Source organism: Centruroides vittatus, unplaced genomic scaffold, assembly GCF_030686945.1.
Source record: "Centruroides vittatus isolate TY-2023 unplaced genomic scaffold, ASM3068694v2 contig_1074, whole genome shotgun sequence".
NCBI lineage: Eukaryota > Metazoa > Arthropoda > Arachnida > Scorpiones > Buthidae > Centruroides > Centruroides vittatus.
The window spans coordinates 757,458-771,182 of record NW_027120692.1 but is presented as its reverse complement, the minus strand read 5'-3'; the positions used below and the strand labels follow the sequence as shown (position 1 = coordinate 771,182).

The 13,725-nt window shown below is 32.8% G+C and overlaps 1 protein-coding gene across 1 annotated transcript in view; it reads right to left on the bottom strand.

The window, feature by feature from the left end:
* Nucleotides 1-1,632, bottom strand: part of LOC136973283 (14-3-3 protein epsilon) — a 31,000-nt gene extending 29,368 nt beyond the window's left edge. Inside the window, exon 1 of the mRNA XM_067268005.1 lies at nt 1,379-1,632. Coding sequence (XP_067124106.1) covers nt 1,379-1,442 — 64 coding nt within the window. The 5' untranslated portion in view covers nt 1,443-1,632. The remainder of the gene's footprint in view (nt 1-1,378) is intronic.
* Between the last annotated feature and the right edge of the window lie 12,093 nt (nt 1,633-13,725).

Genomic DNA, 13,725 nt, shown 5'->3' with positions numbered 1-13,725 from the left:
ATCTTAACTATATATTAAAATTTATACAAATTTGAAATAATCCTTAAATTTCCTTGATTTTTGAATAAGATTACAAAGTAAATTTTATATGGTAACCTTTAAAAAAAAAAAAAAAAAAACTAATAGTAACTGAAAGAATTTCTTAACATGATGCAACACTATATTGTTTTACTTTCAAACTTTCAGCAATACCAATTTTATTTTTAAACAATATTTATATAGTAGTTGACTTAAATAATTATTAGTTAAGTATAAAATCTATTCAAAAAAATAATAATAATTTTTTCCATTGAAGTCTTATTAGTTTTAGAATATTAAGACTAATCCATTAAAAAAAAAAAAACTAAAACAGCATTATATTTCATAGTATAACCAGTAAAAAATTTGGCACTTGTGCAGTTTAGGGAATATAGCAATTTGAAAAGGTTTTCTTCCATAAAATTAAGCAATTGCAGACTAACTCGACTCGAACATTTCCAAAAACACGTATAATTTTTCCGAACAATCCGTATAAAACATGCAATAAACAAAAAATTGCAGGAATACTTATAACGTTCGAAAACGCCACCGCTCGAGCTCGTTTTTGCTGCGGAGTCCCGCAATTTTTCATTTAGAGCACATTTTATACGGATCGTTCGCAATAATTACACGTGTTTTAGAAACGTCCTAGTCAAGTCAGTCTAGAATCACTTAATTTTACGGAGGAATACCTTTCAAACCGCCCTACCCCCTAAACTGCAGGAGTGCCAAAAATTTAACTATTTGTGATTTTGTGACTAAACTTTAGTAAAACCTACACGAAAAAAATCAGTCTAACACCTTTTAATAATTAAAAAAATTGAATTTAATACTTTTACTCTTTTTAAAAATAATAATCCTTTCATTTTTGCATTGTATGTAAGGGAATCACAATTATATTAAATTTTAACACACAGTATGTATATGTATATGTATGTGTACTGTACATATCACATGCAATGATTTTGCAAAATCAATAACAAATACTATTGTAATTCATAAATATACAATTCTGTTAAAATAATATTTACCTAACACTAAGTGTGTAAAGTTATTTTATGACGTAGACGTATTAAAACACAAGCAACTTTTACATTTGATCTTCGCTTAATTATAGAATTTTCCCGTAAGAAAATTCACATAACTCGACATAAAGAAGAATTTGACCTCTGTCGATTTATGCGTCGTTAAGCCTAACGTTAAAACATTAAATGCGGTAAATTCTTCGAGATCTGTAGAAATTACCGTAAATGCGCGAATAATTGATCGTATTTACAATATTTCGTTGGTTTATATAACAAATGAGAGTTTGTTAGAGTAAAATTTAGAAAAAAAAACAAAACGAAACCGTTAGGCTTACCATCGTAACGTTCGGCCTGTTCGGCCAACTTTGCCTTGTAAACGTTATCTTCTCTTTCGGCCATTGTCTATATATAATGCACTTTCGTGATATCGTTTCACTAAAATATATGTACACTCCGTACGTTTTCAGTATTAGTTCGAATGAAAAATCAGGTTATCGCCTACCCGCCCGTTAAAATGGCCGCATTCCTCTTCGACTCTAACGAACGAACAACGCCCGCTCACATAACAGCGGAAACTGGTAAATAGTTCACGGGTGGGACTTTGACGTCATCGCGATATATGTATCATTCCGCGTTTATTCGGGAAGATTTCTTTCGTACGGGAATCTTTCGAGTATTTTAATACGTTAAACTATTCGATGTATCCATTTAATATTATTAAACTTTGGTTTGTCTATTACAGTTATGATTTTATTATTTTATCTATATTACGATCATTCTGAGAATGAAATTTATGTACTATAAAACAATGAACGATTGGCTTGCTTTGTAAAATCCATCGTTAAAACAAAACAAAACAAAAAATTGTAACCGTTTAATGGTCTGACGTCATTTAATTCCTATGAAAGCAATCTTTCAGAACTGAACATTAATTTTCCTGAGCAGGATATAGGATCAGTGATCACTTCTTCCGTTTCCGAACTGTCCATAATTGTATAGGAAAGTCTAATTTTTATTTTAAGCTCAATTATTGACTTCTGAATAAGGAAAAATTATAAATAATATTTTCTACTTTTTTGTTTTACATTATAATTATTTATGTGATGATCATATATGTATAGAATATATATATATATACAAAACGATATAGTTTTGATACTACATACGAGATTTCTTTACAAATCCAAGGAATATGGAAAAGTTGCAAAAGTTAATCCAAGGTTCTACGAAAGAAATTGAAAAAATCTTAAAATTGAAACAATTCATTTACTTTTCTTATTTTGAAAACACTAAAACAGTTTTCTTAAGATGTTTATTACCATTCAACAGCCTATGTTATGGCCGAATGATGATGGGGTTTTACACATATCCTAGCCAGACTATACACGAAAAATTTCGAAGGATACGAACTAGATTCAAAACAATCTGACATCATTCAGAACTGCAAGTTCCTTAGAACGGTTGGTCTATCTTAGCTACATCGGGCGTTTCTAGCTGTTCATTAAATCATATTAAAGTATAAGAAAAACAAAATAACAATAATATAACAAACATTTTATACTCTAACAATTCCAAAACAAAATTTAAAAAGTTTGTATTTGAAAATCTTTATTTTTTCTTTTGTAAATTACTATTTTATTGAGTTCCATGAATTTAGTCTATTTTTTTTTTCAAGAATTTTTTCAAGGGGGAAAATTATTGAATTCTATGATCAAAATTTTATCGCTTGATTATTTTTAAAAACTCTTTCTGCACTTATAGTAGTAATTGTTGCCGGATTTTCTTTTTACTTTTGTCTTTGTAAGCACTAAGACTGCTCTGTGGCCCAAAATAGAGTCAGTTGGGTGGTGAGGGATGAGGCCGACATATCCCGTGGAAAGACCGCCCATTAAACTCCCTGGGATTGCTCGCTTGGATTCGATTTCGATTCCTCAGAGCGGTGAGCGGACGCCTTAACGGGATCGGCCATCAGACCGTCAAATTGGTGGAATTAGAAGTGGATTGGACGGATGGGATAAGTCAGCGCAACACGTGAGCGATCTATCAAGAAGAGATTAGGAAACTTTCTACGGTAAACTGGCCCCAATTAGACACTTAAAGAAAACCAGGAAATTTTACGTGGCCAGCCTGTTGGCTTTTTTATTTTTTTAACTCTATCTGTCCTGTGGGACTAAGAGGTTCTATTTTAGCAAGCCCGTTATGGGTTCGGCCAGGCCCACATTGGGGCGGGAAGTGGTGAGGGACGGAGCCAGACAAATCTGGTCGGACCACCATCTAAAAAATTCCTGGGGCTTTTACGACCCATCATGATTCGATTCCTGATCCCCTAGACGGCCTAGAGCTGTAGGCTGACACCTTGACCGCCCCGCCATCCGGCCATCCAGCCTGTTGGTTAGACGTCAACCCGCGACCAAGTACCAGTGTTAAGTGATTTTATCCACTCGGCCGCTGGTGGGAACAATTAGAAGTATATTAACAGTCTGGACGTAGAAGCAATTCAGATGGTGAGTGATACGTTTTATAAGAACCATCAAAGGATCCGGATCTGTGTTCAGAATAGATTCTATCTCGTCTTTCACGATAGTCTCTTTTTTTTTAACCATAAGTTTTTTAATGCATAGGCTATGCCATGGGCGTCGCCAGAGGGGGGCAGAGGGGCAGTTGCCCCTCTCTAGACCTGCGAAAAAAATTATTTAGATGCTGTCATTTATTGCCCGATTTATAATTTCCGCGCGAAAAACCCAAGAAGATTATGTTTTAATTAAAATAATCTTCTTAAGCTTCTTAAAATTTATGAATAGTTTTTATTTTACCTACATACAATTCATATCCTCTATCAATTTATATCATCTTGCCCCCCCTGGCCCATTGGCTGGCGACGCCCTTGGGCTATGCAGTGAGTGATAACTAAACATTAGAAACAAAACAGAACAAATATTGTGATTTTAAATTAATATTAAAATATTCTGGAGTGTTTTGACTTATGTCTTTGGTATTAATAAGGTAAAGTAAATATTCATAATGAATCTCATATGCTAACCTGTAGTTCTCGGCAACCTGATGGCCGAGACGGTTCAGACATGAGTCAACTGTTTTGGGGACAGGAGATCGAATTCGAGTGAACAACTCCCTAAAAATTTTTTATGGTCGATTAGTCCAGGATATATCGGGCCTTTGTTGGTAGAGCCCGACATACCCTGGACTGATCGGCTATGGATTCGGCTATGCTCACAAAGGGGTCTGGCCACCCCCTTTGTGAGCATAGCCGAATCCATGATGGGCATGAAAAAGTCTATCTTATTGACCTAGAGTAAAAATAATTAAAAATTAAAATACAAAAATCTTTAGTTGTTAAAGCTTGCTTTCATTTCTGATTTTAAAAATAAATAATTTTGATGCTTTTATTGCAAATTAAAATTAGCAAAAACATTTTTCTTTGCTAATTTTGTATTACCACAGGCGTCACTTGATTTAAGTACGAGTCGAAAAAATCCCCAGGAATTTTTCGGGGGGTGGTCCGTCCGGATATGTCGGGCCTTGTCTCTCACCACTCGTCCTCCCCATTGTGAGCTTGGCCGAACACGTAATGGGCTTGCAAAAAGAGGACGTCTTAGTGCCCACGGGGCGAAAAGAGTTTAAAAAAAAATAACTTGATTTAAGTAGTCTATTTCATTAAAAAAATGAATTTAGTTATGTATAAACAAAATCTATTAGATAGAGTCTGATAGACGATATGACATCTGTGTCTTTGAGAACCAATACTTGAAACTTATGGAAACCGCATAATTTATCGTTATTAATTCGTATCGGAGAGTTTTCGTTTACTCCACCCTGTAGGCTCTAAGAGGACTTTTCGTAGACCATTACGATTCGGCACAAGACTGGTTTTGTATCTTCCATCCATGCTGATCAATTCTATTGCAGATCTGTTCTGCTTAAATATCATGGGCATTATGGCGAAATCGAAAATCGATTCCGGAGATAATGCCCATAATGCGTTAACTGCTATGCATCAAAGTAATAACGAATTATAGAAAAATAATTTGGTTCCGTTGTATCGACCGAAACATTCATTTTTTTTAAAATGTCAGTGGAATGGTATTTCGGTCAGTTGCAAGACTGATATCATCAAACCTTTTTTCTATTTTTTTTAAAAATAATGTTCTTTTGTAAGATACAGTGGAAATTCGATTATCCGAATTTCATAGGTCAGGAGTCTTTCGGATAATCCAGAAACTCGTTTGTTTTTGTTTTGGGTTCATCAAGCACGTACATTTAAAGTTTTATTAAGTATATATATCTTAATGCAATTACTGTATTTGAAAGTAAATTAATTTACTCAAAATCTAACATAATGTTGCATCAGTGGCGTGCCGTCATTGGAAGCGATAGAAGCGCCGCTTCCACCTTCCAATGGCTTTCCCTCGTATTTTATAAAATATAAATTTTCATATTTTAAAGTACTTTGAATTAATTAAAATTAATATTTTATTATAACTGCATTATGTATCTTTTACAAATTTCTATACTACATGTGAAAAAAAAAACGATAAGATTGCTATTGTATATTCGAATAATTCGGTGGCGGAAGGAATGTCGAAACCGGGTCAGTTTCTAATCAACCAGATTATATAGGCATTAACACACGCGGTTTACAGAGCACCAACGTCACGGTTTAGCTGGTAGAAGCGACACACGCGTAAAGAGTACGCGACTTTATATCCCGGAGCGGTTGTGGGCTGTTAGCCGCCTGCTAGATATTCGGCTCGCCCGATTATGCGAATCACGAGCAGACTAGATCAACGGCGGACAACCCCCGGCCCGCGGGCCAGCTACGGCTGGCGAAAAGTCTCTATCCGGCCCACGAGATCTTTAATAGTTATTTTTCCAATTCTTTGTAATTTTCGAAAACGATAAGAGAAATAAATGTAGTAATTATCTTTTTATTTATTTATTTCATATTTGCAGACTAAAAAAATTACGAGTCACAAGAAGGCGTCAATTGACTACTACGGCCCGCGGAAATAACGTAAAATTTATTCTGGCCCACGTTATAAAAAAGGTTGCTCACCCTAGACTAGATTTATAACTTAAATCAACCGATAGGAGTTTACTGGCATGTTTTTATGATAGTTCTGTATAGTTGACAGGAGTTTTAAAAAAAATCCATTAAAACATTTGATATATTTATTCCGCGTCTATTCTGCTCTCCCGTCTTATATTACTTACGGATTTCAATGTTAAACCGGTGATATTACGATTATAGTATGTCCCATCTGTATGGGAATGCAGAAAAAACGTGTACAATTCTTGTATAATGTTAAAAAATTAACTGTTACTTTGGCAGCATCATTTACAACCAAATTTAATGAATGAGACGTACAAGGTACAAAAAAAGCTCTAGAATTTATTTTCTTTAAATTTACGATTTATATATCCGTTGTCATAAAAATTTGTCTTTCCACTTTTTTCCCGAGACTACAGATATTCGAGTACAAAGTAACTGGTTTCGACTTATTTCTACTAAGAAGTAGTTAAATAATTAAGAGATTAGGGAATGGGAACATAAATAAAACCCTACCGAAAGAGCCAGAATTTTACTTAAACAAAAGCTCAACCGAACCAATCACTAGCTCAGTACAGTGGGGAACTGATTTCCGTGTACACCTGGTATTAAAACGAATTAGTTAGAAAACAAATGACTATTAACTTTAACATATTTAGATTTTTACAGCTATGGTGAGAAACGTTTAAAAGTTACAACAGCCCTGTGGCGTCCTTTGAGATATACTAATGACGCGACAAAAGACGCATTTGACATTGACCGGTATTGGTCGGCACCCTCGGAATTTGGCAACCTGGTGCATGCACGCGCCGCACACCTACCAGGACCAGTAGCGTAGCGAGGGGGGTGCAAGGGGGTGTATCATGCTCCGGGCGCCACTCGCAGAGGGGTGCCCAAACGGTCTCCAAGACAAACTATATGTTTCTGGAAGGGGGAGGGGGGCGCCAATAAAGTGTCGTGCCTCGGGCGCCAGTTATGTTCGCTACGCCACTGACCAGGACGTCTCTGATTCCATTCATTAGCCACTCGTAGGGAGCTATTTCACTAAGTGGACTGTTTTAAGATTTAAAAAGTAAAGAATATTTTGTTATTTTTATGTACGTTTTTTCACAAAGTTATATTTAATTATAAGTTTCTCTAAAAGTTTATTCATACAATTGAAGAATTTTTTGTATTAGGTATGTATATTCATCACATATTTTGTTTTACCAAGTAAGTTTTTTTTTATAATTTTAATTTAGCCCTTATATCGTGGCTAGTGATTCAAAAATTTATTTTAAAAAAGTTTTGGCTCGAGACCGTATAATGAAAAAGAAAACATTATTAAAAGAGAAAGACCAATGCCTAAATTAAATATAAATAGATCAACAAAAAAATTCCGACATTTTGACGATAAAATTTATGCCGAATGACGATTCTTTCGTAGAAGTGAAGCAATTTGGAAATCGAGGCGGAATAGAATTTAACATTGATAGACAATATAAAATAAATATTGAAAATTATAACAAGATAATTACGATTAATAAATGTTATATGTTTTTTCTCAAAGCAAGAATTGGCATTTAGAGGGCGTAGAGAATTTATTAAATCTAATAAGAAAGTTCAATATAATTACCTCTGTTATTTATTAAGTACGTCGGATAATCTATTAAAAATACATTTAAAGAAGTATACGGTTTTTACTGGCTTATCGAACAAACGAATACGAACGGGCCCTGATGCGCAATTAATTGATTGCCCCTGTAAGTCGGCTTCTTACACAAACACAGCTTCCCTATCATCAAATGTCACGGCACGCCACTGTGTTGCATATTGACAGATGACGTAGTAATTTCCAGTTACGTGGAGAGTTTGGTCTCTGTGGCAGCGGAGGTCTCAGACTATACAAAAGGCGGGCACAACCTATAAAAATGAGCATCATACATTATGCAATAAGCTTCAAACTATTCAAACATCACAGGATTAGCGCTCCCACAAAGTGGCACTAGTTGCAATCGTTGCTAACTTGGCTGCTTTGCTCAGTATACGACGAAGATGGAAAACATTGTCCCAGGCAACTTCGTCCTATGTTGACCAATAGTATATATCGAATCGAGTTACAATCGTTCATTAGTTTCTTTTATATTTGCAGAATAGGCTATAAGTCATGAACTTTCTGGTCGTGAATTTTATTGATAATGGAATTTGGGTCCTCTTGGAAAGTAGGAAAAGAACAACACAGACGAAAAGGTAGCACTGCCCCAAGTGCTCAATGTACGGGCGCCCTTGCTTTGTGGTATGCAGCGTTGTACATGTACAATGCTGTACGTTCTACTATTATTTATTTATTTTTGTTTTAACCGTTTCGGATAATCGAGTTTCTATTGTATATAAAAACCACTACAATATAATTTTTGCTATTATAGCAATCTTAGTATTACTGACACTATAAACATAGATTGTTATTTTTTACACTATTAAATAAATTAAATATATTTTCACAAGTTAAAAATATCAGAAAAATCATCATGGTATGTTTTATAACATTTACCAGTTAAAAATTTTTAAATTTTAAATTAAATGAATATTTTAAAATTAAGTTATTTTTTGCGTTCAAGCTCTTCCATCTAAATAAAACGATAAATAAATTCCACGCATAAACGTAGTTGTGGCAGTAAAAGCATTAGCCTGCCGCATTGGAGACTAATCTGGATAAGCAACTCCAGGAATTCATGAGCGATCTGTTCCACATACATCGGTCCTTGTTTCTCAACAACCGGTTGTCTTTATTTTGGCCTGACGAACTTAAAACGGATATGATAAGATACCCTCTTAGTGCTCACAGAGAAAAACGAATAAAGTACAAAAAAGTTAATATTCAAAAATGAACAACATTTAATTTACAGAATAAAATTTGGCATTCATTCCGTTAGAACAGAACAGTTCCTCTTTTGGAACAGTTTTTTGAAGTTATGTCGTGACTTGCCTGATTGTTCGATGGTCACGGCGGCGAAAGTCCATTTCACTAATTATACTATACACATACTATATTTGTTATTCTTTGTAGTTATTACTTAAAAATTCTTCTATAATATTTATTTATTAATCGATTAACCTAATAAATTATCATGTTATTTAACACTATCTTGGAAACTGTTTATAAATATTAGATTTATAAATATTCAATGAATTTTTATCTGCCTAGAAATATGTATAGTAATAAATACCTTCAATATATGCCGAGCGATGATGAATGCCCGAGACAGCAAAATGCTCTCCCGTTCTTGAAGACGATTTTTGATGGTCTTCAAGAAGCGTAATTCCCTATGCCAGTCGATACCATTGTAATTCAGGCCTGTCCGAAATGAAAAAAATAGTAAGAATTAAAAAAAACTCAATTTTTTCGAATAGTTTATGAATAAATTTGTAAATAACAAGAATTTTTTAATGCGATACTATTAGGCTACATACATCTGTTTAAACAAGCGATTCTTTAACATTTACAGCTAATTATACACAAAGATAATTGTTCGATAGAAACTAAATACAATACTTAAATAAACGTTTCTTTACTCATTTACGTATGTCGTTACATGTGGTTATTTTAAATTTTAATACAGCGAGTCTATAAATAAAATCATAGCATAAAAAATTTATTGTTGATTTTTCCGATAATTTACCTGGAAATTAGATATCAATGCGCATAAATTGCTAATGACAATTTCCGATTTCATTCTGTTAGATCTTTAAGCTCTGTTGGAAGGAAATTATTTATGTAGAAATCGTGCAATCACGCATGATTCTGAATCGTGCGTAACTGCAGTCATGAATATTTGACGCATAGTTCCATTCTATTATTTGATTTATATTTGATTACCGAGAAATATTTCGGTTTATACTATAACAATGGACTGAGCAATTGACTGATTGGAGAACGCGAGACACTAACATATTAAGAATGTAGGATCACAGTTTTTCTCATTATGAATATTCTAACTGGCAATGGGATGGCAGGAATAACTGAAAAACGGAGAATGATACCTTGTAGACCCACCTATAGTAAATTACGTGGATCTTCACGATAGTAAGCTGATATTTTATACGGACACCGGCAGGATGAATGAAGTATCTGGGCCTGGCCAAACCTTAATGGACTTGGAAAAGGCCCTCTTAATACTCATAGGACGGAAAGCGTCCAGGAAAAATTATATATATATATATGATATAGTATTTATGGCCTTTGGTTGACATTAAATACGGTACTGTACATACCGAATTTGTAGATAATTTTTTTTTTTTTTTTTTTAATTTGCTCTGATTTCACACTTACTGCAAACACATTATTGTAGGTTAGCTAATTCAACATTATCCGCAATAATGTACATATATATTATTACATATAATGTCATCACAAAATTAGTTTAAAATAGATTAGAAATGAATATAAAATTTAAAAGCTATGAAAATACTCTAAACAAAAAGTCTTTTTATGTTATTTATTAATGCATAATAAAACATTTATATCTGTATGTCTAACATACACTACAAAAATTCATAACTTCTAGTCGCCAGAAGTTTTCTGAATTTTCTTCACGTGTCTAATACCTAAACAGGGGTAGTTTTTCATTATTATCTTCTGGGAGGCATCTACCTTGGCAAAGCGAATTCATGCTGCGTTACCTTATTCCATCAAACAAGCAATGGTGGAACTACAATGGCACAAAGTGGTTCGGCAGGGTCCTGAGCCAACACGGGCTCGAATGTGTCAAGCAAAAGCCTACAACCCATGATCAAAACAAGCCTTTTGTTTTGATCATGGGTCAGGTGACTGAGAACTTGACTGAGAAAAAGAATCACATGATTCTTTTTCTTAGTCAAGGGCTAGAGGCTTTTTTGGGGATACAAGTTCCATCCTTTCCGTTAATGTAAGGTTGGAGGGAAGGGGCCGCATTATAATTTCGAACTACGGTCCGAAATGAAGTTATTTCGCCTGTGTACACAAGACAATATTAAGAATTAAAACATGTAAAACAAATAGTTGTTGTAAAAGTTTAGTAAAAATAGATATTAAAAAAAGTTTACAAATTTTGTACGAGTAATAACAACGAAAATAAACATAAAATTACGGTAAAAATGTTAAACCTTGTTGGAACCACACTGTTAACTTTCTACTAAAATGTCTGATAACTGCATTGCAATTTCACCAAACAAATGCTAGACTTACAAAGCCAAATTTTATTTAAACATATTTTTGGCATATTCAAAATTCCAAGCAATATGTATTTCGGACCTCAGTAAAACCTTTATCCAGTTATCTTTTTGACTCTTTTATGCCTATTTAAAATGCTATTTTAACAATGCTTTACTATACATTATGCTAAAACAACCAAAGACAATTTTCATCACTGTTTTTGTTTTTATCTGGTAACACTAATGCCTTTTTATAAAAATGTTAAAATTAATATCAGTTATAGTAATTTTATAACTGAATTTTGTATTTTGATTTCTTAATAAATTCAAAAATGAAAATATTTATTGAAAAATATTATTTAAGACCAAATATATAATAATATAAATATATAAAAATAATATCTTAACGTGTAAAGTTTCTGCTATTAGCGTGTGGGCTTTAGCCTCCTACTTCATTTTGTTTTTGATTTTCTCAACTTTATTACATATTTACAAGCGCACTTAACGATAATAACTATAAAATAACTCATATGTTTTCTATTCATTTGATTATTATATCTATTTAACTTAGAGATAACAATAGTGAACTTTGTTTTTATTTAACTTTTACTATTTAACTGCATTTATATTCATTTAATATTTACATATTTCTTTATTCCCTTTACAAGTATACTTTATTTAGTATACTCAACGGAAATCAAATGTTATGTTTATATATTTATATTATACAAACATTCTTTTTATTGATTTAGTGGTGAAATATTATATTTTTCACGTACTGTACTGTACAAGAGGCAAACACCCACTCTATATGAACTGTACAATGGTATATTAGAGTTCATCAATATAAAATACGAATGCAATATTTATATTTATTAAAACATAAAAAAAAAATCAGATTACTTTTTATATAAGAGCTCGATAATAATTGACGAATAGATTTTGAAAGTTGCCTATTAACAAAATTATTAGAAGTTAATTTTACTGTTAAATTGAAATAATAAAGATATAAGTATAAAGTTTCAATGATTTGCACTAGAAAAAGAAACGAAAACATGGAGATTTTTCAAAATAAACTTCTTTAATCGAAACAACTTTCCAATTCCTTTTTGAATTTTATAAAAGCGAATAAAAAGTTTTATCATTTTTGTTTTTTCACTTGTCTTTGGAGAAGATACTATTTCCATGTGCATCAACTAATTTGATTCATTAATTTGTTTTGTATCTGTCTAGATATTATCCTATTTTATTATATAGGCTATATTTTTAACATGATACGATGTAGAAAATGATTATATGTACTGTACTGTACAGTACATGATTACAAAACAACACCTAAACGAACATATTGACTTTCTCTAGAACCAAAGACGAATTAAATGAGACGAAAAAATATTTAAAAAGTTTATCTTGCTGTTAATGTTGCAAGCTCAATTTAATGATATGTCGGTAATCAATGTAGTGTAGGACTAATAAATAATATATAACTTCAAAAATGCCAGCGGTAATTATCGACTTGATAAAACTGAACGAGAGTTCTTTCTTAAAACTCCGCTTAAATTTTACATTGTTTATAAATTTACAGATTTTAAAAGTATGCTTTAAATTTCTTATGTTCTATTAGTATTTAGATTTTTTGTATTCGTGTGATAGTTTTATTCTATCACAAATTTTTATAATAAACATTTTCAAATAATGCTAATGACAGTCTTTCTAATTATCTGTATTATAATCTATTGCAATAAAGGGTTATATTACCTATGGTTCCAAAATGGCGGCTCGTCTCCGATTTCAGCAAATAGAAGAAAGTAAACAGTGGGGATGCAGGTTCTAACCCAGTGGTTCTTAACTTGGGTTCGACCGAACCCCTGGGGTTCGGCGAGTCAGTCTCAGGGGTTCGGCGGAGGTCAACCACCTGACGTCATCGTGACGTAGAAACCGTATTGGTTTCGAAAACTAATGCTACATAACATGTGTTCTATCGGGAAATATGCCTATATTTCCCAATAGAACACCTATTATATCTATGTTTTGAATTTGAAAAATTATATTTTATTTTTCCAATTAAAAGGGGTTTGGTGAATGCTTATATGAAACTGATGGGGTTCGGTACCTCCAGCAAGGTTAAGAACCACTGTTCTAACCTAACCTATTCTAATAAATTACCATAATTATTACCAACAAAATTATTAGAGTAGGTTAGGTTAGGTTAGAACGTGCGTCCCCACTGTTTCCTTTCTTCTATTTGCTGGAATCGGAGATGAGTCGCCATTTTGGAACCATAGGTAACATTAACCGCAATAAATAATATTATATCTTTTAACTTTACATTATTTCAGTGATTTTTTTATTTTTTGTTCTAGAATAAAGAATATTTATTTAGTTAAACTGAAATTCAGTTTATGCATATCTACATCGAGATAAAGCGAGTATTTCGTCAACAAAAAC